We start from the raw sequence: 22,033 nt of genomic DNA, 5'->3' as shown, positions 1-22,033 counted from the left end.
TGATCAACTAAATGGGACTCTCCTCTCTAACGCCCTTTGATTCTTCCCAAGCCATCACACACGGACAGCACTTTACTATTCTCAAAACAAGCGCAAAGAGCGTTCCTTGCAAAGGGGCATCTCACAACCACAATGAGCTTATGGCTCTCTGGCTACTGGAGACCTGAGGGGGGCACTGTTATCAGCAGTGTTGTCCAGTGATGGAAATGTTCCGTATCTACACTGTCCAATATGGGGCCACTTGCCACTTGACATGTGTTAGGGCGACTGAGAAACTAAAGTGTTATTTTACTTACTTTGATTAATTTTCATTCAAACAGCCTCCATTGGCTAGTTTCCACAGAGATATCAAGCTTCATGAAAAACTAGAATGAAATAACTAGGAGACAGACAAAGCCTGGGTCCGTTTCGTTAGTGTCTATGATGGCCGGTCAGATCTTAAGCAAAGGAAAGCAGGGGGACAATTCCGTACATTTCCCTGGCATTCTCCCTAACTGGCAGCTCGTCTGCCAAAGACTCCTCCACTAAAATGTGCAATTCATTTACTGTGAGTCTGTAATTGGTTTGGTGTACACACAGGAAAAGAATGAAACATTTAACAACATTAAGTGTGGTTTGGTTTAAAATATTATTAATACTTCTTTGATTTTTCTTTCATGGCCTGAAAGCCTCCAGGACAAAAGTTGTTCAGTTGGGGCCACTTCCTCTCCTTGCCCTGTTAGTCAGACCAAGTGCAAATCCCCAAAGACTTCAAAGGGAGCCTGCTGTTGGCTGTGTGGAGTGAGAAATGACCTGAGCTCTACGTGAGGAGGAAAAGGTTGCAGGGAAGCAGCAAAAGCAGAGCCAAGGGACCTGGAAAACATGGAATGCCAGAAAGAAGATAACCTTCACACTTGGGGGGAGGCGGGCAGTGGGACACAAGAACACTGACACATTCCAAAGAAACCATTATGGTGATGGATTAGCACCAAGCTCCTCCCACCAACAGCAACCTCGAGAGTCATCTTCCCCTCTGGTACCAACACAGCCATATACAAACAATGATACTCAAAACACAAGTGTGGGCAGCGGATGATGCATCCAGGAGGTTAAAGGCAAACTCTCCCCACGTGACACAAACAACCAAAAAAAGAGAAAAGGAAAAGGATGCAAAATGAAGATAAGCATTAAAAAGACACTTTCTGCAGAAAAAAAAAAGAACATATTTATCAGCAAATAATCCGCAGTGATTGAAGGCTTCGCTTACCCCTTTCTGGAGCCCCCCCAATGGGACTGTTGAGGGTTTCTGCAGCAGAAAAACAGAAGAGAAAAGGGATTGCTAACTACTGGTTCGAGCAAGAGTGAGTCAAGCTGCCCTGGCCTAGGTCAGAAGCTTATGTAAAACCCCAAATGTTTATGAAGTTCCTGGATGAAATCCTGGTTGGTCTAGATTCCAGCAGTTTCTTCCCTTTGAATTTGCTTAGGAGGAGAGGAAAAAAAAAAAAAGCCAGTTGACTGGGAGAAAGGAAGAAAGTATTTGGGGGCTTGTTTAATATTAACAGAACAAAGTCAAGAAATAACAATTCTGTGGCTCTTCGGACCCTCATGAATGTGAATCGTTTTTATGTGTTCAATGTAAATAACACGGTAGTAAAAATAAAAACCAGTGATGCTGGCAACCCTGGGTTTCCTAGGATCTCTTTTCTTTATATCAAGGCATAGATTTTTTTTTATGGCCCCTCACATGAAAAAGCTCACAAATATAGACACACAAAGTCTCTTTGATGAAGGTGGAAATGTCTTAGGTTTCATGGCTAAATACTTAGTCTGTTGAGTGAAAAATCTTTTGGACCTAAGATTCAGGGGCCTGTTTCAAATTTGGATCCATTTGAAACTCTAACCTGTTTACCTGCTGGCTTTGTCTTCTGCATCTCCCTTTCTTGCCTGTGGTTCTAGCGAGATTTTCCTATCAAAATAAAAGTGTTTGTATTTCTCAAATCAATGGGAAATGAATTCTGACTGGTAAGTTCCAAGCTTTTTCACTGTCTGTGTCTGAACTGGCATAAACTGCCAAAGATGGAAAGCCACTCGATTTATGGTCACTCCCTAAAGAAAACACGGACATTCAGCACTTGTCATTCTCCGCGTGGATAATAGAAAAGGCTCCAAATTTTGCAACCATCATACACAAATTTGATGTTCCATTTTAGTTTTGTATATTTCTCTTATTTAGCCCCCATGGGGTTAAGAATTATGGAGAGTATCTTTTACTTCCAAATTTGCTGGTACAAAGACAACATCCCAGGTTCTGGGACTGAAAGAAACTATTCCAGTCCCATTGCTAAAGGCAAACCATGTCTCCAGGATGAGACCAGTGGGTCAGAGTGACTGGGCATCTCCTACGTTCCCTTTATCCTCAACAACCAACTCGGATGTAATGAAGTAATTCAAGCATATCATCATCATTATTTTGCCTATAAAGGGACTAATTTTTTGAATTCTTAATTTTAACTTATTTATGAGTGATGGTGACCACCTCTCATGTCACCAATAAAGCACAGGAAAGTGAGAAGCAGAACCCACAGCGTGAGTAATCAGGTCCCTCTCTGGCTAACTACATAGATACTGAGCACCTATGATCTCACCTCATCTGGGGAGGGAAGGCGTAGCCACACCACGATTGGGCATCTGAGCCAGAGATGCCCGTCAGCGTCTAGCCCAGGACAGGAGGCTCATGCCACTTGGATGGTTGCCAGGAACTCTAAATTAGCTTGGAATGAGCACTGACCCAACAGTCTTTCAAGGAAGTGTGTTTTGTCCACATAAGTTTCCTGATTTGTCAGGTACTCCTCTGACAGTTTATATAAATGTGTTACAAGTTATGACACCATCATCTGCTAGGACAGACACCATAACGACTTAAACCTTAATACACACACGGTTTTCTAAGTGTGCCTGAGGCCAGTCCAAACAGTCTGTTTTGGTATCTTCCGATTCACTGTGACATATTTTCATTGCTTTACGTGACATTCAGTGTGGGATTATATTATACTCAAAGCTAAGCTTGCCATCCAGAAACTTTCAACTATCATTTCATTTTCACCTTGCACGTTCAGTTATTATAACAATGAATCTGTGCAAATGACAAATCTATCCACTTGAACTCACTCAATTTAAAAGTAAGTTTATGATAACAAGATACCCCTAAAATACTGAAATGCTTTGCAAACTTTGAATGCATCTATCTTGAGGTTATATGGATACTGGCAAGGAAGGCAAACTTTTTTAAAAGAATCCTTTCTGAGAGAATGAAACATTTTCAAAACTTTTGTGCCCCCTCTGAAGCCAATAGTACTAATTTTCACCAGGTGAGGGTTGAGGCTCTCCTACTGAAGGTAAAAGGTTGTAAAGACACAGTTGCCTTACCAGGCCCTAAAGCAAATGTTTCGGCATTAATTAGCTATAGCAATGATCGATGCTAAGTAAGTGGTTTCCAGAATGGCGCAAATAAAAACACGTACACATGTAAGTGTGTCTACGGAGCCTAAAATGATATTTTAGAAAAGACCCACCCCCTGTGCACCATGCCCACACCCTCCCTGCTGGCCTTCCTAGCACGTGTCTATCCTGCCGAGCTGGGGAGCGGGGAGGGAAGAGCTTGGTGTACATCATATGGCAAGGAGGGCCCTGTGGCTTAAGGTTAATCCAGTGGCCCAATGAAGAAAATAACTCAGGAGTCCTGCTTCCTAGTCTTTTTTTCTACTTCCAAAAATTATTTCCTGCTTTTATATTGAAAGTGATTTTTGATGCTATCCTTAGATATGTGAGGGTTAATCAAATTTCCACAGGCTGTGAAGAAGAGATAAAACACACTTTCTTCTTTTTGAATTAATTTGATTTTTGTCTTTTGCGCTCCCAGCGATCAAGGCTGTCGAATAAACCAGTTTTGATTCATAAATAATAGTTCCATTATATCTACTATGCCACTCGTCAGACTACCTGAAATTTTAATTCACTTGTTCAGCTAAATTTCATCCTCAGTTCATGGCCATAAAATTCTTTATTGACAAACTTTCAAACCAACTTTGACTCTGAGGTATCTAGTCCACATTTTTCTTCGGTGTGGATATTAGTTTATTGAATAAGTGGCATCTGTTTTCCTCCACATCACTAGCAGAGGAGGTATTTCCTTTTGACAGCTTTGCAGGATTTATGGGTTTGCATGCTCTGAAGAAAAATAGTACTAAGCAAAAAATTCCAATTCATTACCTCTTAGTACTTAATTAAGTTCCTACCCCCGGCACATTGGAGGTGAACCCTGAAACGACCGTGGCAGCAGCAGGGCGGCTGGCTGTATTATCTCTGGAAGACGGAGAGGATTGTAATTATCCTGACCTCATTTTTCCACCCATGATATTCATAACTGTTCCTATCTTGCTCCCCTTTAGACTCGGACTGTTTGGGAAGCAAGCGCAGCCTCCTCTCCATACCACTGTTTATGTGGCCCTTCTACACAGCCAAGGCAAGGGTGGCCTCACAGGCCTGTGACCTGCCAGAACGCAGACGCCTCTGATCACAGGGTTTCCCCCAAGGGGTGGCTGGAGGAGGTGACTGGCACCTGTCAGGAAAGCAAGAAGGGGTTTTACTAAGCAAACATACCGCGAGCGGAAGAGTCAGGGTTACCTGTCGGGGTTCTGCGTGCACACGTGCATCTGTAACAGGATCCTCTGCGTGAACGTCTTAAAGCACTGCCCGCACTTCCAAAGATGCCAGTCACTGAACTCTGAGTGCAGCTGGCTTGTGGACGTCGGGCTCGCCAGGACGCGCTGGTTTTTCGCGTTGATTTGGTTGAATCCGGATTCAATGGACCCCGATTTATCCAGGAGAGAGAAGTTCCTGCTGCAGGGCGTCTGTGGGAACACCACAGAGCGCTGCTGGGCGGCGGGGGAGAGTTTGCTGCTCTTGCCAAAGGGCTGCAGGGCATCTTGTCGGCACATGGCTTCCATGACCGTGGCGGGGACATTTACTGGGGGAACGACAGAGTTTACAGGATCAGTTTTATCGGCCCTTAAAGTAAGCACAATCACGTGCACTTTAAAAAATTCTTATAAATCAACATTTTAAAACTTCACTTTTCTGGATTCAGAATGAACATAGTAGCAAAATTAGTAACTCATTCAGTGCTTGTTTATCATGCAACTATTACATGCTTAGGGTTGTTCGTATGTGATCTTTGTCCTCATGAAGTTCACTTATGACTTTACACATAAGGACTCCCTCCTGAGGCTCCACACTGCACCCTGGGTTTGGAGGGAGCTCAGATGGGAGGCACAGCAAGAGAGGGGAGAGAACAGCAGACTGGCAGAGAAGGTGGCCTTGAGCCGTGCAGGGAAGGTAGGTTCAGGCCTTACAGCAGACCCTGCCAGCAAAGGACAGGTCTTCAAGAAAAACTGGCTGGAGATGAAGGGAATAATACGAAAGGAAAGACACCTGGAGACAGAAGTCTAGCATGCTGGTGAGATGGTGAGAGACACACTGACCAAGCAGGGCCATGGGCTCTCGACACTGTGGGAATAAGGCAGGGGGCGGGGAGGCTAGACCTCAAACAACCTTTAAAGTCCAAAAAATAAAAAAATAAACAAATGACTTCAGGCCTAGAAAATAGATGCAAACTGTTTCTGAGCAGAAATAGCAAGAAAAAAAAACCAGTGTTCAGGGAGGGCTTGAGTGAGGCATGATTTACAGACAGGGTGCCAAGGATAAAGTCAGAATGGAGGCAAGGGTATGAGTGCTTGCAACTTGGGCTTTGGAACTACAAAGACCTAGGTTCAAATCTTGTCTCTACCTTTTATAGCTTGGTGATCTTAGGCACAGTTAATAAATCTCTCTGTGCCTTAATTTCCCCATCTGCAAAATGAAGATAGTGGTAGTAATAAAAGTACCAGCAGCACGGTTTACTGGTTGAGGTGGCCTAGATTTTAACTCCACTATTTACTAGCCTTGTGACTGTGGGCAACTATGAAACACTGAAGTCCACATATAGTCCTTGGTCAAATGTAAAATGATCACCCAAAAGGCTGAGTGAGATAACGCACAGATAGCATTTAGTAAATGCCAGGGTTAATACTCATTAGATGTTGAGCTCCATGAGCCCTCATTTCCTCCTCTTTACCCCCTTTTGTGAGTTTTAAATGAGGTAACTAAAATACTCATCACAGGGCCTACCATCAATAATAGCCAATTCTCATTATTTATAGAAGGAAAAGGGGATAGACTGAAGGAACCTGGCCCTAAACTGGGATGGTGGCAGTGAGAGTGAGGAAAGAACTAGAAGCAACATTTTTGAGGGGGGAAACGTAATATACTGGAAATTTGTTTTTCTTCTTATAAGTTGTTATTGTATTAAAAATATATATCATGTATTCACTGGTCAACCCACAGATTCAGAAGTGATTAGAAACTAATATGCTTAAAAACTATTATTCTTTTTCTAAGTACCTACTGTGTCAATAAATGCATTTATTAGTTATTTCAGGGGTCACAAAGATTAAAGACTAGAAAGTGATCAAGAGAAGGAAATTAAGAGATCAAAAAATTTGAAAAGGTTGTTTGGCAAAAAGATTGGGGATGGGAAGTAAACCGTGGCTGTTGGCCATAGTTCAAGGCCATGTGGAAGGAGACACATGAACTGGGGGCTCTTATCCTTTCCAGCCACAGAGCACTGCTGAGGTCGCTGCAGAGCATGAAGACTTGAGCACGCTCGACTATGCAGAGGAGTATGCTGCAAGGGGCTCCGTGCTGGAGTGGACAGACAGGGAGACACCATGTGTTGGTGTGCTGGCACTGAGCATTCTTTAACTCAGAACATTCGGTGTAATCCTATGTAATGAGACAAATCCAACAGAAGGAATAGCTCTGCTCCATGTCCATCCTACCCTGAGAAGGAAAAGGAAAGCAAGAGACTCGCAGGCCTGGAGAGAGCAGAGAGCTTTCCTAGGTGACAGTTCTTGACCCTGACTGCACCTGAGACTCACAGGGGAGACTTTTTAAAAATTAGATCAGAATCACTTGGTAGATTCTGGGCACCTGCATTTCTAATGTGTAATTGGGCTGAGAACCAGTGATCGAATTCTACTCTCTCTTATTACAAAATAAAAACAGCTCAAGTCCAAGAAGGGCCAATAACTTGCCCAGGGTCACACATTCAGTTATTGGCACAGCAGAGCTGGAAGCTTTAGCTTTTTGACTTCCAGATAATTTTTTTGCTGACCACACTCCTACACTGTCTCTGCTCACAAGCTGTGCTTCAAAAATAAAAAGGACATTTTATAGCCAGTACATCTCACATGAACATGTCATATATACATATAAATACATATACAGTGGGGCCTTGACTTACGAGTGTCCCGACTAACGAGTTTTTCGAGATATGAGCCGTCTCTCGGCCGATTTTTTGCTTTGAGTTGCAAGCTAAAATTCGGGTTACGAGCCAGCTTCAGATACCCCACCACCAGTTGGCGCAGCGAACGTCACAGTGAACGCCACAACATCAGCCCGGCATCACATGTCTCACTCGTTCACTTTAATGACATATAAGTAATTTGGGTTACGAGCTCCGTCACAAAACGAATTAAACTCGTAAGTCAAGGCCCCACTGTATACCTATACACACATACATACATACAGGTTTATGTATGTATGTGTTTTTATATATAAATATTTATGTACAATTTCAACTTCTGGGGCAAAAGTGTATGATCAATATAACAGTTATCCATACATTTTAGACTTTTAAAAAATCTTTGATTGCACACAGACTGTTTTTTTAAAAAAGGTATTGAAAAATGAGGAGCAATATTTTCTCCTACTTTGGCACTTTTTAAATAAAAGAATAAAAGCAGCAGCATTGTCAGAAATGGGGGTGGAACTCATCTCGTGTAGCCCGTTCATAACTAATCTGGGAGAGACACAGCACAGAGAAACCCACAAGTTTTCAGACAACAGTGAGCTCCTGCGGGCTGCGAAATGCCCACTAACAGGAAGGAAGGCACGGTGGGAAGGCGGTGGGATGAACATGTCATCAACATGCATGCGAGCAGGAAACCAGCCAGAGCTTCACTGTTGGGAAGAAGGCTGTGATGCCTTCGGGGGGAAATAATTCAAGTAACACTCTAAGTATAGGTTATAAATCCTGACTTCTCATTTACCCTCCTGAAAAGCAACCTAATAAATTAATTTTCAAAAACTGCTACGGTCACACAACCTTTATACTAACTAAAGAATTTGTGGGCCAATTAAGTTTTATTAAGTTTAATGATCAATGTCAAAATGGTAATAAAGGAAAACTTCAACCAGTTTTTATAATAACCTCAGATTTATGAGATCTGTGTTAATGTTAGTAATAGTAGTATTTAGGCAGAGTGGGAATGGGTGTAATGAAATTCTTGTCTTACTTTTTCTTTTCTGGGACACCCCAAAACAAATGTAATATTTTTTTGAGATATAGGTAGCAATGCTTGCACCCCAGAGATCGACAAAGTATCCTTTCTTCAGGACCTAAAGGACACAGAGATTTTTCTTTCCAAATACCAGTCTGATTGGCTATAGCAATCGAGAGCATTAACAAAACGCAGGGAATTATCAGGAAAAAAATAGGGAATGAATTCAGAAAACACTCATCCCAACACAAGACGGTACAGACGACTGCAAAAGGCCCAGAGATGACTGACTGAAGGGACCAAGAGGATGAAGTGCTTTCTACTTGAAGACAAATGGCTAGAAACATCTCTTCAGTCTACAAAACAAAGATGAGTGGGAGGACGGCCAGCTCTTAGAGCCCTAAAGGATACAGTACAGTAAGGACATAGAACATAAACTCATCACATCCTGGAAAATTAAAACGTTGAGAGGCAAATTCAGGATCCATAAAACAAAGTCCTGCTTTCCTCCCTTGTCCATTCATTCAATCCACAAGTAGTTACTGAGCATCTCTATCCCATGCCTGACACTGTAGATACGGGGAACGAGAGAGCCACGGCCCCTGGCCTCCCGCCACTTAAACTCCAGAGAGAGAGACAGACAGTAAACAGATGTTGTTACAAATAACATCAGATCTAAAATTCCACTAATGGCAAGTTGTAAGTGATTCATTGTAAGTCACCGTTCACTGTAAGACATCTTCCAGGTTCAGAAAGAGTAAAATGTGACAAATATATAAATTTTAGAATTAATATAACAGTCGATACAAGTTTGATCAGCTCTATGAGAGAGAAGGGATGAATCCATGTGGGTGTGAGGGGCGGCGTCCCTAAAGCATTGACCTTGAAGGTGAGTCGTGAAGGATACGCAGATCAGACAGGTGTGAAAAGAGGAAAAAGCAATGCAAGGAGATGAAACACCGGCAGCTTTGCCATAGAGTCCGTGTGTCGTGCTGAGGTGAGAAGGTGCTCAGCAGCACTGAAAACCAAAAGAAGGCTAATGTGGCCAGAGAAAGCGGGGAGGGGGCGGCAGCTGGGGCTGGAGAGGAAGGCAGTGCAATCGCCAGTGCCTGTGGGGGCTGGGCAGGTAACAGAAGGAAGTGATGGGAGGCAAATCGATACAATGGAGGATGTTGGGGTCTGCAGCAAACTGAATAGGGCAGAGCCAGCCTAATGATGCTTGACTCTAATTTTGTAAAACATTGTGAGCCATGCAAAATATTTCTGAAGACTATGTGTGGCCCAAAGGCTATCATACACAAGATTTATTATGAGAGTAATGACAAGCCAAAAAAAAGAATGTAAAGCTAGGGGATGGTGTGAGGTGATCAGATTAATATATTAAACGCATCACCACTCTATATTGTTAACTGAAAAAGTGAGGTGCAAAGCAATGTATATAGTATGTTACTATTTGTATAAAAAGGGGCAGGAGGCAGAGGGAGAGCCAGAGACAGAATAGGAGAATATGCTTGATGCTTGAATGGGGAAAAAAATGTTTGGAAAGACACTTGAGAATCTGCCAATTGATAACCTCTGAGAATTATATAAGCCCATGGTCCTCTGGATTTTGATCTATGTAACCAAATACCTATTAACAAAGCAAGTAAGCTGAGACAATAAAATAAGCAAATCAATGAAAAACTTTACTTTCGCTGCTGTAATCCTAAAAGGACATTGTGACATGCAAGAGGCAACTGCAGCAGTCCAGACCAGGGCTGGTGGTGACGCTGACCCGGGTGGGGACAGCAGAAACTAAAAGAAATGCACTTAAGAATATACAACCACCCAGCCGGCATGGCTCAGTGGTTGAGCATGGACCTATGAACCAGGAGGTCACGGTTCGATTCCCAGTCAGGGCACATGCCCAGATTGTAGGCTCGATCCCTAGTGCAGGAGACAGCTGATCAATGATTCTTTCTCATCACTGATGTTTATAGCTCTCTCTTCCTCTCCCTTCCTCCCTGAAATCAATAAAATTTCTTTTTTTTTTTTATAAAGAATATACAACCAACAGGACTTGATGACTGACTGGTTAGAAGGGTGAGGAAGGGCAACTGGATGAGTGAGAGTGAGAGTTACTGAGCTGGGGGAGAGGCAGTTGGTGGGAGGGAGAGAACAGGTTCAGATCTACATGCTTAGCTGGAGGTGCCTGTGGGGCATGCCAGTGAAGATGAGGAGTAGACCGTTGGACAGGAGTCTGGGCTCAGTGGAGATCTGGACGGGAAACATCAGCCTGGGGGTGCCTGTCTTAAGTCAGGTTCCCTGGGAAGCAGACTCTGAAGTGGACATTTGGAGCTTCGCGTGCAGTTTCCTGGGCAGTGCTCCTGAATCAACACCTCCTGGGAGTGAGGAGGATTCTGTTGAGAAAGGAGATGAACAGGTCTGGGCCGGGAAGGTCCTTAGTTGTCCTGCTTTGGGACAAGGGAACCATCTTCAATATCCCCTACAGTGACTGTCAGTAGACATGGGCTATGGAAGAGAGCATGACCAAGGAAAGTGGCCCTCAGGCTAACGGTGATTCCTGGAGTCGCACGCACCTGAAGGCTGTGGGGGGATGGAGGGATGAGTGCCTCGCCCTGTGCCAAGGGTGGGGTCTGGGCAGCCCCCGAGAGGCCAAACCTCCCACGACAGCAGATTCCCTGTGCTTGTCATTGTCATTTCTGTGTGTGGGTGCGTGTTCAGTGAGTGACCTGCTGGAGTCCTGCACAGACTCAGAGGCATCCCAACGGGGTCACCCCTCCTTGCTTCTTCCATAGCCCTACAGGATTCTCCACTTCTGGGCCAATTTTTATATCTGTTTCCTGGCCCAGGATTTCCATACCTGGCAGGCAGAACCAACCCAAGCCACGCCAGTCCTTAGCGAGAGTAGCTTTATCGAGTGTGGTATTCTATTCTCACCCAATGGCTCAAGAAGGACACGTCCTTGGCCTGTTGACTTGAGGTTAGCTTTTTTCTAGTCCCCATTCAGGTACAAAAAGTAACTTCCAGTTCCGGATTTATGTAAGGAGTCCAACTCCAGCTTCCCACTGTATTCGGGGAACTGCCCTGACCCTGAGCTGCACACCCACCCACACCCCGGGCTCCTGGCTATGGCAGCTCACAGGGCGGCTACGTGGTGTTGTGTGTTGTGGTTGTGGGCTTATGTGCCTTCTCCTAGACCAGCGATGGCAAACCTATGACATGCGTGTCAGAGGTGACACGCGAACTCATGTTTTCGGTTGGTTTTTCTTTGTCAAATGGCATTTAAATATATAAAATATCAAAAATATAAATCTTTGTTTTGCTATGGTTGCAAATATCAAGAAATTTCTGTATGTGACACGGCACCAGAGTTAAGTTAGGGTTTTTCAAAATGCTGACACGCCGAGCTCAAAGGTTCGCCATCACTGTCCTAGACTGAGTCCGTAAGGAGAGGGTCTGCGTGTGTGTACCCATCACCATGCTTCCCATGGGCCCTTGCACAGATGTTCTTGTTGGATGCGACTATACTGCAATCTCCTCCACACTCATGGATATAAAGTTTAAGTAGGACCTTCTTTATCCCAGGGCCAAGGTTTTTCATTATTGGAGGGATAGTGAGGGTGGGGAGCACTACATAGGGGTGCCCCTTTTTACTTTCTGCTCTTTAAAATCAAAAGACAAAGGCCGGCCTCCCGGAGGCAGAGTTCACTCCAGTGCTGGCAACTCCCGCGTTGCCCTCAAGTTTCACATTCTGCTACCTCAGCTTCATCGGCCGAGGCAGGGAAAGCTGCAGGAAGACTTGTTTGACATTTATTCCCAGGGTTTTTTTTTTTTAATTTCCTCTGAAATGAATATGAACACACCACGGTCTTTACACTCTGCAGGAGCTAATCCCCACTGGAAACCTTCTTGGGGCACCTCGCTCCTTCTCGCGGATGCAATCTGTCGACATAGGCATTCCTGCAGGCTCTCCTGAAGGGCCCACAGTCCATGCAGTGGCTCTCTTGTTGGAGCTCTGTTACATTTAAAACGATGGCTTTAAAAAGAAAATAACATAGGGATTGCTTCCAGAACCCAGGTGCCTGTGTGAAACGCTGCCTTCTGTTGGAGGCGAGGCGGCTTTCAGTGGCTTGTCCGGGCAGTGCGTGTGCCCCACGGCTTCACGGCCACTGCCAGGGGGGCGGTTACTCGAGCCTGAACCCACCGCACACGCTCCATAGGAAATGTGTACTTTCCATGTTGAAAGAACCATGAGAAGAAAATGATATTTTTATAAATGAAAGTGCTCAACCAGTACTATTCACTGAGCAAAATCATATTTTCCTTTAATGTCTTGGGCCAAATATCAATTGCATTAACTAAGAAAAATCTGGCTGAAATATTTAATCCCCGGATATTTGATGGCAATCAGATTCTCCATATTTATCCAGTGAGCAGGTATTAACTGTGTGCTGTGTGCACAGCACCATGTGGAGGCATTTTGTCAAGTAAGTGTTTGATCGCAGGAAGCTTTTGTTAAGAACAGTTCTTCAAATTGATTTTGGAGGTGGGGGGGGAGACACAGAGAGAGAAACATCGATATGTTTTTCCACTTGTTTATGCATTCATTGCTTGGTTCTTCTATGTGCCCTGACTGGGACTGCACCCGCAACCTTGGCATATAGGGTCAATGCCTTAACTGAACCGAGTTACCCCGTCAGGGCAAGAAGCATTTTTTAAGGCCCTTGATTTATTTTGTGACTAACTCGAAATAAAAATTCTTATGTTTGCTGATCCCGTTGAGGTTAAATTTCTCAGTGCTGAGGAAGCCGATCTGTCACACTACCTGCCCAGGCATTTCCCCACATCTGTGCTTTTAAATCACACAGAGTATTTTCTCAGTACAGAATAAGGAGTCCTCAGTATAAGCATTCCCAGGTCCCTGAGTCACATGGAATGAGAATCCACCTTCGAGTTAGAGTCTAAGTCATATATCTATCTCCCCCACCCTCTCTGATGCAGCTTTCTGCTGGTTTCTTGGGTGGCCAGTCACATGACAGCTATATGACTTTGAGACAGGAACTGAAATAAAATTCCTATAATACCCTTAGGGGGAAAGGGGATTGTCACTGTTGAGCATTTTAGTCAGTGACTTAATTCCTTTTAAAGTTCCCTCCGCCCTCACTTAGAGCTTAAACTCGACCCAAAAAAGCTGCTTAGTTTACCTACTGAATCCACAATACTTCAAGCTGCTGTGGTTTTGTGGATTTTCTTCCGAGGATTTCAGGTGCTAAATGATAAAACATATGCCCTGGTAGAGTTTATTCAATACTCTAGTCAGCAAAGCTTCATCGGGTTGGACTCTAGGAGAAGGAAGAACTGAAAAGCAAAGCAAATGGTGTTTCCAGAAAGTACATTTTTTGATGGTATTGAATCTGAAGCCCACAGGTATGCTCTCAGACACCGATTTTCAGGTGGCTGTGAACAGTACACAGGAATCCTCCAGCCCAGCCTCAAAGTCTCTCTCATCATGTAACAGAGCCATGATGCGGAAGCAATGTTGTAGATGTGTGACTTCCCAAAGATCCATGTCAAGGGTAAGAAATGCATCCCCTAAGTCATTGTTCCATGGCACTTTTCCTTTCTAACTAAATAACTCAGTAAATGGCCATTCCATCCTTCCAGTGGCTCAGACCAAAGCCTTGGAATTGTCTTGACTCCTTTCTCTCTTACTCAGCATCCAAGGTGTCAGCAAGTGTTGTTGGCCCAAGGACCAAAAGGTTGCCGGTTCAATCCTGGATTGCAGGTTTGGTCCCTGGTCCTGGTCGGGGCATGAGCAGGAGGCACCCACGCGATATGTCTCACTCACATCTATGTTTCACTTTCTCTCCCCCGCTCCCTTCCACTCTCTCTAAAAAATAAAAAAAAATCAATGGAAAAATATCCTCGGGTGAGAATTAACAAACAAAAAACAAATAGAAATATATCCAGAATCCAACCACTTCTCACCACCTCCACCACGTCTACACTGCTCCACACTACATCATCTCTCCCCTGAATTCCTGCTCCACCCTCACCCCTCACTGTCTCCACGCAGTAGCCAGAGTCATCCTGTTACAACTTCAGTCAGATCATATCACTCTTCTGCTCAGAACTCTGCAATGGCCTACACAGTAAAATGCAGGGCCCAGACAGTAGCCTCCTGGCCCTACAAGCCCCACCTCCCCCCAATACCTAAGTTAACTTCTCTCTATCTCTCTCACTCCCAAACATCTACACCAACCTCTGTGATGCTCTTCCAACAAGCCAGGAACAGTCCTATCTCAGGGTCTTGCACTCTTGGACAGCAGCCTGCCTTGGAACACTCTTCTCCCCAGTAACACTTGTCCTTTCACCTCCTTACGTCTTATCCCAAAGGTCACATTTCCAGTAGGAACCACCCTGATCACTCTCTAAAACTGTAATTCTCAATTCCTGGCACTCCTTGCCCCTTCTCTGTCTTGTTATCTCTACAACACTTATCACCACCTGACAAACTATTCATTAACTCCTTTATTTGTTCATAATCTGTCTCCCTCCACAGGAAGGAATGTTTCATGAAGGCAGGAATTCTTGTCTATTTTGTCCACTGCTGTATTTGCAGCACCTAGCAAAGACACTGGCCTAGAGTAGGTGTTCAGTAAATATCTGAACAATGAATGAACGAACGAATGAGCAAACAAATGGCTAGTTGGACTATGGGGTTATGTACTTTAGAACTCTAGGCTTTGCTGTTTATTCCCAGATAATCTTCAACACACATATCATAATAACATCTTCAGAGTCTGTAGCAGGTTTTATTAAAGGACTTCTGGAATCCTTTTGGATCAAATGAGGTTATGTCGAGGCTCTACATAGACAGGCCCATGCCAGCAGGTCGCGTCAGGGTGGGGGTTTGGGGGCCTGATACTGGTGCTTTTTCTGTCCAGGGACCTAGAGCTAGTGCTAGGGAAGCTGGAGCCACTCTGGGATGAGAGAGTGTACTGGCCTCCACGCCCCTATCTGCCTCTAACACCAACCACACACTCATGTCCAACACTGAGATTTTCTTTTATGCAAACACACACTCCCTCGAACTGGGGTATCACTGCAGGAAAGAAACTTTCCAATGGAAACTTGGGAAGACGGAGGAATGTACTATATGTCCAAAGATTCATGTTTTGATTTGAGATTGGTTTTGGGTTCAAGTAGAAAAGGAATGTTGATAGTAATACGCCTTCTGAGGATTCTATTTTTCACAAAGAAAATAAAGGCAACATGGAAAAGAAATACCTGATCATCAGCATTTTGTTCAGTAGTAATGTGAACATTTTTTTTTGGAGGGGGGGGGGCGTTTGTGTGTGTGAGAGAGAAAGTTAAGTGGAGAAGGATAAAGTAACAGAAAACTTGTTTTCAAAATAAAGTTTCTTGAATAGATCTATTCTCTCGGCTTCTTTTTCTGTTGCATAATCCCAAAGGATCAGTTCACAGATTAGTCAATTTTGGGACAAGAAAGAAAATAGCATCATTGAAACCAGTGTTTCTCACTGAAGGTCATCAGAATGACCCAATTCTGTTTCAAATACTCAAAATCACCTTAAAATATTTTCCAAAGAATTGATAAAGCACCGATATAAGGTTTAAGTGGAAATTGCTGCAAGTTTTCATTTGCTTAGATATTAGATTCTTTTTAAGAAGATAATGGCTGCCTTGGCAAGAAGGATAGAAGAACATTACACGGTTCATTCAGGCTAAGAAATGTAGAGGGACACACATTCCTCAGTCATAGGTCTACGATTTTTACCATCATTTCTCCTTGCAGTGACCACTTAGGAGAAAGCACACGCCATGGACGGGTGGGGTGCTAGTCCTGCTGAGCGGGCCTTGCTTTCTCCTTCTCTCATTTCTGCAGGGAGGGTGACGCGGCAGGACTGTACGTCACCTTAGGAGCAGCTGTTGTACCTTACAAGGTACCCTGCAAGGTGGCAAGCACAGAACCAGACACACAGTAGGCACTCAGTAACTCCCCGCTGCCCGAACATAGCTGCCGGCGATTATGTGAAACTCTGACATACGTTTTGACATTGTTAACAGGCACAGAAGGATTGCCCTGTAGAAGGCAAGATGCCCTGCGAAAAAGCCAAGGACACACAGGGAAAAGAAAGTGATGGAACAGACCGTGCACGTTTGCGTCATATAGCAGAGTGAACCGCGTGTTTCAGGAGTTGCAAACAACACTCTAAAACGTCAGCTTTACAATAGGGACTTTGAGGTGTAAATTCAGAGCTAAAATAAATTCTTACAGTTTTCATCCTGGGCAATGCATTGTAAGGGGATCCCAAAGAAAGACGTATAGCTGTCATTGTACCACACCAGAAGCTCGGTGCCCCTGGGGATATCTATACAGGCTCGGTAGAATATATTCGACCTATTCAAAACAAAAGAAAACCCAGCTTAGTAACATGTAGCACTCATGTGCCCCATCACATTCTCATTGCCCCCCAAAACTTCTGCCCATCTCCACCTACACAGTTAATGCTTGCAATAAAACTAGCACCCACCTTATTGTTCCCAGCAGCCAATGAAAGCCTGTAACCCAGTATGATAAACAGCTCACAGTTTATTTCCACAGGGTCCCTTCCTACAGCGTCTTGGCTGAGGAGACTGATATTTGGCCCAGGAGACAGCAAAAAGGAAGGGTTCATTTTTAAAAAAGAATTCCATCTCACACTGATGAGAAAATTCTCTCTCTTGGCAAATTGCAGACACTGGTGCCTCAACCTTGTATATAAATTAACACTATTGATTTCTTATTTGAAGGAAAAGCATTACGTGTATTCTTGCAACTTGGCATTGGGAGTTCACAAATTTGTAATAAAATTAAGCAGCTCTGTGATGTAAGGATTGAGAGAAATAAAAGTCCCCCTCCCATCGCCTTCCTTCTAAAGTTAGATACAGGGAAAGAGAAACCCCCTCTTCTGTGAAACGGATGGCAATTCGATAAGTACTAGAGAAGCACTTAACTCAGGTGGAAAGATTACACTCTGAAATGATAGAGTGAAGGTACCAAGAAAGAAACATTATTTTACACAGCTTTGGTACTGCAAAGAAAAATTTACAGATTTTTTAAAAAAATGAGACCGCAACTGGTTTTCTCAATGAAGAATTGCTGCAAATATTAGCCTCCAGTTCCAGATAAAAGCGCTGAGGGTTGGTGGGCCTTCACTGCAGCCTCTCTGTAAGGAATGGGCTGTAGCCGGCAATTTGTTCCTTGTACAACACTGCAGACAGAAGGCGAATCCTTCACCACATTTTTCATAGCAGTGAGATATGCACTTGTCAACATATTTTGTCACCACAAAGTGGCTCTTGGCAATAGGATCATAAAGATCAATAAAAAAGTGCAGATTCTCAATATTTTACTTGCAGCTGCAAAAATTTCATTTATCTTGTTATTTTCCTTACTTGCTGCCATTCTGTCTCACGAGGGCACTGCTAGCTAAGCAGAATGTTTTTCCCCAACATTCTATGAATATCTGACAAAAACTCCAGCCAGTTGTCCGGCCCTCACTACCCTTCCTCCCTCTGCATCCCCGAGCGCTGTGCATTTTATTAATTCTTTCCACTGCTACATAAAAAAAAAAAAATCAAAATTGGAGCCGAGCTATAAATCACTGGCATCTCCTAACTTGAGAAAAATTGAGTCTACTTTGTACTTCACCCTTGTAACATTTCATCTCTCGGTTTGGCTTCCCTTAATATAAACACAGCGCCCGGCAAATGAATGTGCTAAAACCAAATGACACACTTTGCCGCTGAAAGAGCAGAACTGTTTTCGAGCGATGGGTGGTCCTCGGAGGCACGGAGTCGGCCGAAAGGGGAGGGGGGGGGGGAGTGTAAGCGTACACCGTTCCTTACAAGCGGGCAGAGCTTCCAAAACTCGCAGAAATCTCTGCATGCTGAAGCACATCAAAGGGATTTTTCCCTTTTCAGATAATATTTCCTTTGCTGACATGTATTTAGTATTGTGGTTGGATGACTCATAAAGATAGCTCCGTGGCGTCCCCACACAGTTGAAGCAGAGCACATGCCAACAAACATTATTGTCAGCCTCAAAATAAAAACAAAACGTTCAGCTCAGGGTCAATCAATCAAGGGCGCTTTGAAGAAAATTCCATTTAGATATTACAAATCATAACAGAACGAATCTAAACCAGCTGACTTTCTGTGAAGAGGACATTCATGTACAATAAAAATTAGGCTGGCTCTTCAGGGTCCAACTTTTCTCTTTTCTTACTCTTGGACGTGGTCACCAGTGACGGATGCCAGTGTTTCTTTTTTTAAAATTGTGTTTTTGTAGCTCATTTTATAAAGATCTGAAGTAATCGAAAACAGATCGGCACGGCAGAGAGAACTGGGAGTTTAAGCGCCCTCAAGAAAGGGGAGCTATAAAATCCGCTTACTATTGGCAGCTAGGCAATGACTTACTCATGCCCACCTTCCTCGCTGGGCTTTCTCGTTCGCCGGGATCCCGACTCTGCCTCAAGAGCTCCCTGAGCGCTCGTTACAGGCCCAGCCAAGCTATCTCTTGCTGAATGGACAAGCGCAATCTTTACTAATTTTCTAGCTGCGAGTTTCATAAAACCTTCATCACAGAAAGGCAGCCTCAATAAAGGTGGGCCAGGCCTGGACACAGCAGGGTAAGGAACTACTGCCGTGCGCTGTTTCATGTGACCATTATTTCATGACACATAACTGCACAGGAAACCAAGGCAGTGCAGTGTCACACGCTGCCCAAACACGCTCCTTTGGGTTGGAGACCTTCAGAGAGCGAGCCAGAGTGGTGCAGCCTTTAACCTATACGGGGCATAAAGCTCTTTCTCTCTTTTTTTAAAGGCTTCATTTAAAAAAAAAAGAAAGGAAAGGAAAGGAAAATAAAGAGCCACAGGCAGAACTCCAAGCTGCCGAGCTCAGGGCCTCTTGCTTTGATGTGTCAATGGTGCCTAATAAAGTTAAACAGTTGCTTCTGATTCTAAAGGGAGCATGGCTGTTTATAACTGAGGTCATGTATTTATACGGCACATGTTTTCGAGGGAATTTTGAGAAAAGAAGGCTTAGTGGTAGGGCTTTTTTCCTATGTGATCGCTTGTCTCCACGCCAGCCTTCTTTAGCACTAAACGGGGAAGTTTGACCAACAGGTGCATGGAGATGTGGCTCAGCATCTGCTTCTTAGCCTCCCCCCCAACCCCACCCCAGAGGCTCCCAGAAATGGGAGTGGCTCCACCTTGTCTTTGGGCAAACAGCTCGGAAAGCAGGGGCTTCCCTGTGCCCTGGAACCGCCTCACCTCCTGAAACATATTCTGAATCGTCCAAGGACCAAAGTCCAACGGGCTGGCACCTTTCCAGGGCTCAGGAGAGGTCCCTCTGGCTCAGGTGCTGCTGCTGAGCACAGCGGGTTTGGAAAAGCAGCCTTGGGAAGGCTGAGGGACCTTGGTTTCCCGGCCTTTGTGCAAATGAAACTGTTCCTCCGGGGAGAAGGCCTGAAGGTGACTGAAAGCGAGGGGTCTGGGGCTGGATCTGCACGTCTCCGTGTGTGCGCCCATCAGCGGTGTGCTGGGCCCATTCAGCCAACGTGGGAGTTCAGGTGAGGATGTGGAAATGACTGCACCACGTGCACTGAGTAAAAGAGGCCTTCTACTAGGATCTTTATTCCTGAATTCTCATGCAAGGACTGTTGCAAGAACTAAGGTTTCAGAAACCTAGCCATAAATAAATAATTTCTGCCAGTCCTTGCAGAGGTCCTGCAAAAAGCCCTGCAGAATTGTTTCAAAACTAGCAGCAAGCCTGAATTCGTATATGCAAGCCCAAGGGCTTCCGCTCCATAAGTGGGAAATCGAGGTATACTTTACCTGTACTGAACTACTGTTAGATTCTGCTCTCCGCAGTGCCTTGCACATCGGATATACCTCATCCAGCTCGACTTACTAGGTTCCCCACCATCAATAAAGTGCTGTAGTGTCCCATCTTGGTCATATATCTAGAGAAGAGGTCAGAAGGTCAAGCAGTTAGAATGAATCATCAGCAATCATTTTCCCTGCTTCCCTTGGTGTCTTTATGTGTCGGCTGCAGAAATTTATTGTCCTCCGCTTTGCTAGTGCTTATTGATGCTCATGGAAACTCAACCGGAATAACAGGGAAATATTTTTCAGTGATGCAAGTCAATCACACTCTTCTTATCAAGCCAATCTTCCCTGTATTAAACATATTTGTGGTATCTCAAGGATGTGAGGGACCATGTTTCCCAAAGGATATTTAACCTATTTTGACAGGCTTCTCTTAAGTAATGAGCTGCTGGGTAAACAAAGCCAGCTGAAAGGAGAGGCCACATGGACACGGCTGGAACATCCACACTGCAGGCCTCCAGGCTCCAGCACACAACTGTCCGAAGGCATTCGGAGGCAGCAATCGCCTGCCCTGCAAGCTGGGCGACACCCAACAGGAGGCAGGTGGAGAGTGATGGAGCTGTACCAGGCCTGGTCAAATAGACTCTGATGTGGATGAAATAAATGGACTCTCACCTCAAAGAAGATGTAGGACTGCAACTGTCCGGACCTGAAACTACTAGGAGAGGAGTCATCAAAAAAGAGAGACCCTCGAAAAGGAAAAAATACTGTTTTCTATGGATTCAAATGTCATAACTGAGGTTGGTCTAGTAACAATTGCCTTGGGTCATCTCAAACAGATTTTCTTTCAACACTGCATTCAAAGAAATGAAATCTGCTTCAAACCAGGCAATCCGCATGGGACAAAAAGGTCTTATGCGAAACAAGTAGCCAGCCAGGCACAGGTGGAGTCAGTGCCAACAGCAGAGGCAGGCAGCTTCCAGGAGCCAGGTCAGCCCTGGTCACCTGGGAGGATGTGGTCCCTACAGGAGTGGGAGATCAGAGGTTAGATATGGACAGCAATTCTAGGTCATTCCCTGTCCAAGGAGGATCCAGGAAGTGGTACAATTCTCAGAAGGACCATTGTGAAGCTGGACCTTTTCCAATAAAATCAGTGGTGGTATCTAACACAGCATGCCCAGAGCATCCTAAGAAATCATGTCTTTTACTCTTGCTAATCAGCTTTACACTTCTTCCTAAACAGTCATAGAGAGTAAGTCTTACAGAGCCTCACTGGTTACATGTAGGTCTTAAAATTACTATGGTCATTCACATTAATTTAGCTCAGCATTTCTATTGTGGGGGGGTCAAAGGGCTTAGTGATGACAGCCCCCCCCCTTTTAAGTCACCATTTTAAAACAGCTCGGTTTTATTTCTTTTCTTGAACTCAGTTTTCCACCCCAACCTTTCCACTAACCCCCACAAATAAAAGACACCAATCTAATAAAGACTATTGTTTGAGAAGTTATGATGGCATCAGATGCCAGAGTGGTCCCAGCTGATAATCATTATAGTCAAGAAGAATGAATAAATCATTACATTATATTTTAGATTAATAACTTCTTTAAATTCCTGGTTTGGGGATGATGGCAGAGAATGGAATCATTTCGGGGGGTGGATACATCTGCTGCATGAGCAATCTGACGACAGACTTGGTATTTAGGTTAGATGGCA

General features: G+C 44.3%; 1 protein-coding gene across 1 annotated transcript in view; it reads right to left on the bottom strand.

Moving 5' to 3' along the window:
* PRDM6 (PR/SET domain 6) overlaps nucleotides 1–22,033 on the bottom strand; it is a gene marked incomplete at its 5' end in the record, with an annotated part of 99,609 nt that overhangs the window by 11,682 nt on the left and 65,894 nt on the right. Inside the window, 3 exons of the mRNA XM_081090344.1 lie at nucleotides 4,663–5,005; nucleotides 16,721–16,845; nucleotides 20,327–20,454. Coding sequence (XP_080946470.1) covers nucleotides 4,663–5,005; nucleotides 16,721–16,845; nucleotides 20,327–20,454 — 596 coding nt within the window. The remainder of the gene's footprint in view (nucleotides 1–4,662; nucleotides 5,006–16,720; nucleotides 16,846–20,326; nucleotides 20,455–22,033) is intronic.

Source organism: Myotis nattereri, assembly GCF_964212035.1.
Source record: "Myotis nattereri genome assembly, chromosome: 4".
NCBI lineage: Eukaryota > Metazoa > Chordata > Mammalia > Chiroptera > Vespertilionidae > Myotis > Myotis nattereri.
The sequence above is the reverse complement of the archived record's forward strand: the minus strand, read 5'-3'. Positions and strand labels throughout refer to the sequence as shown.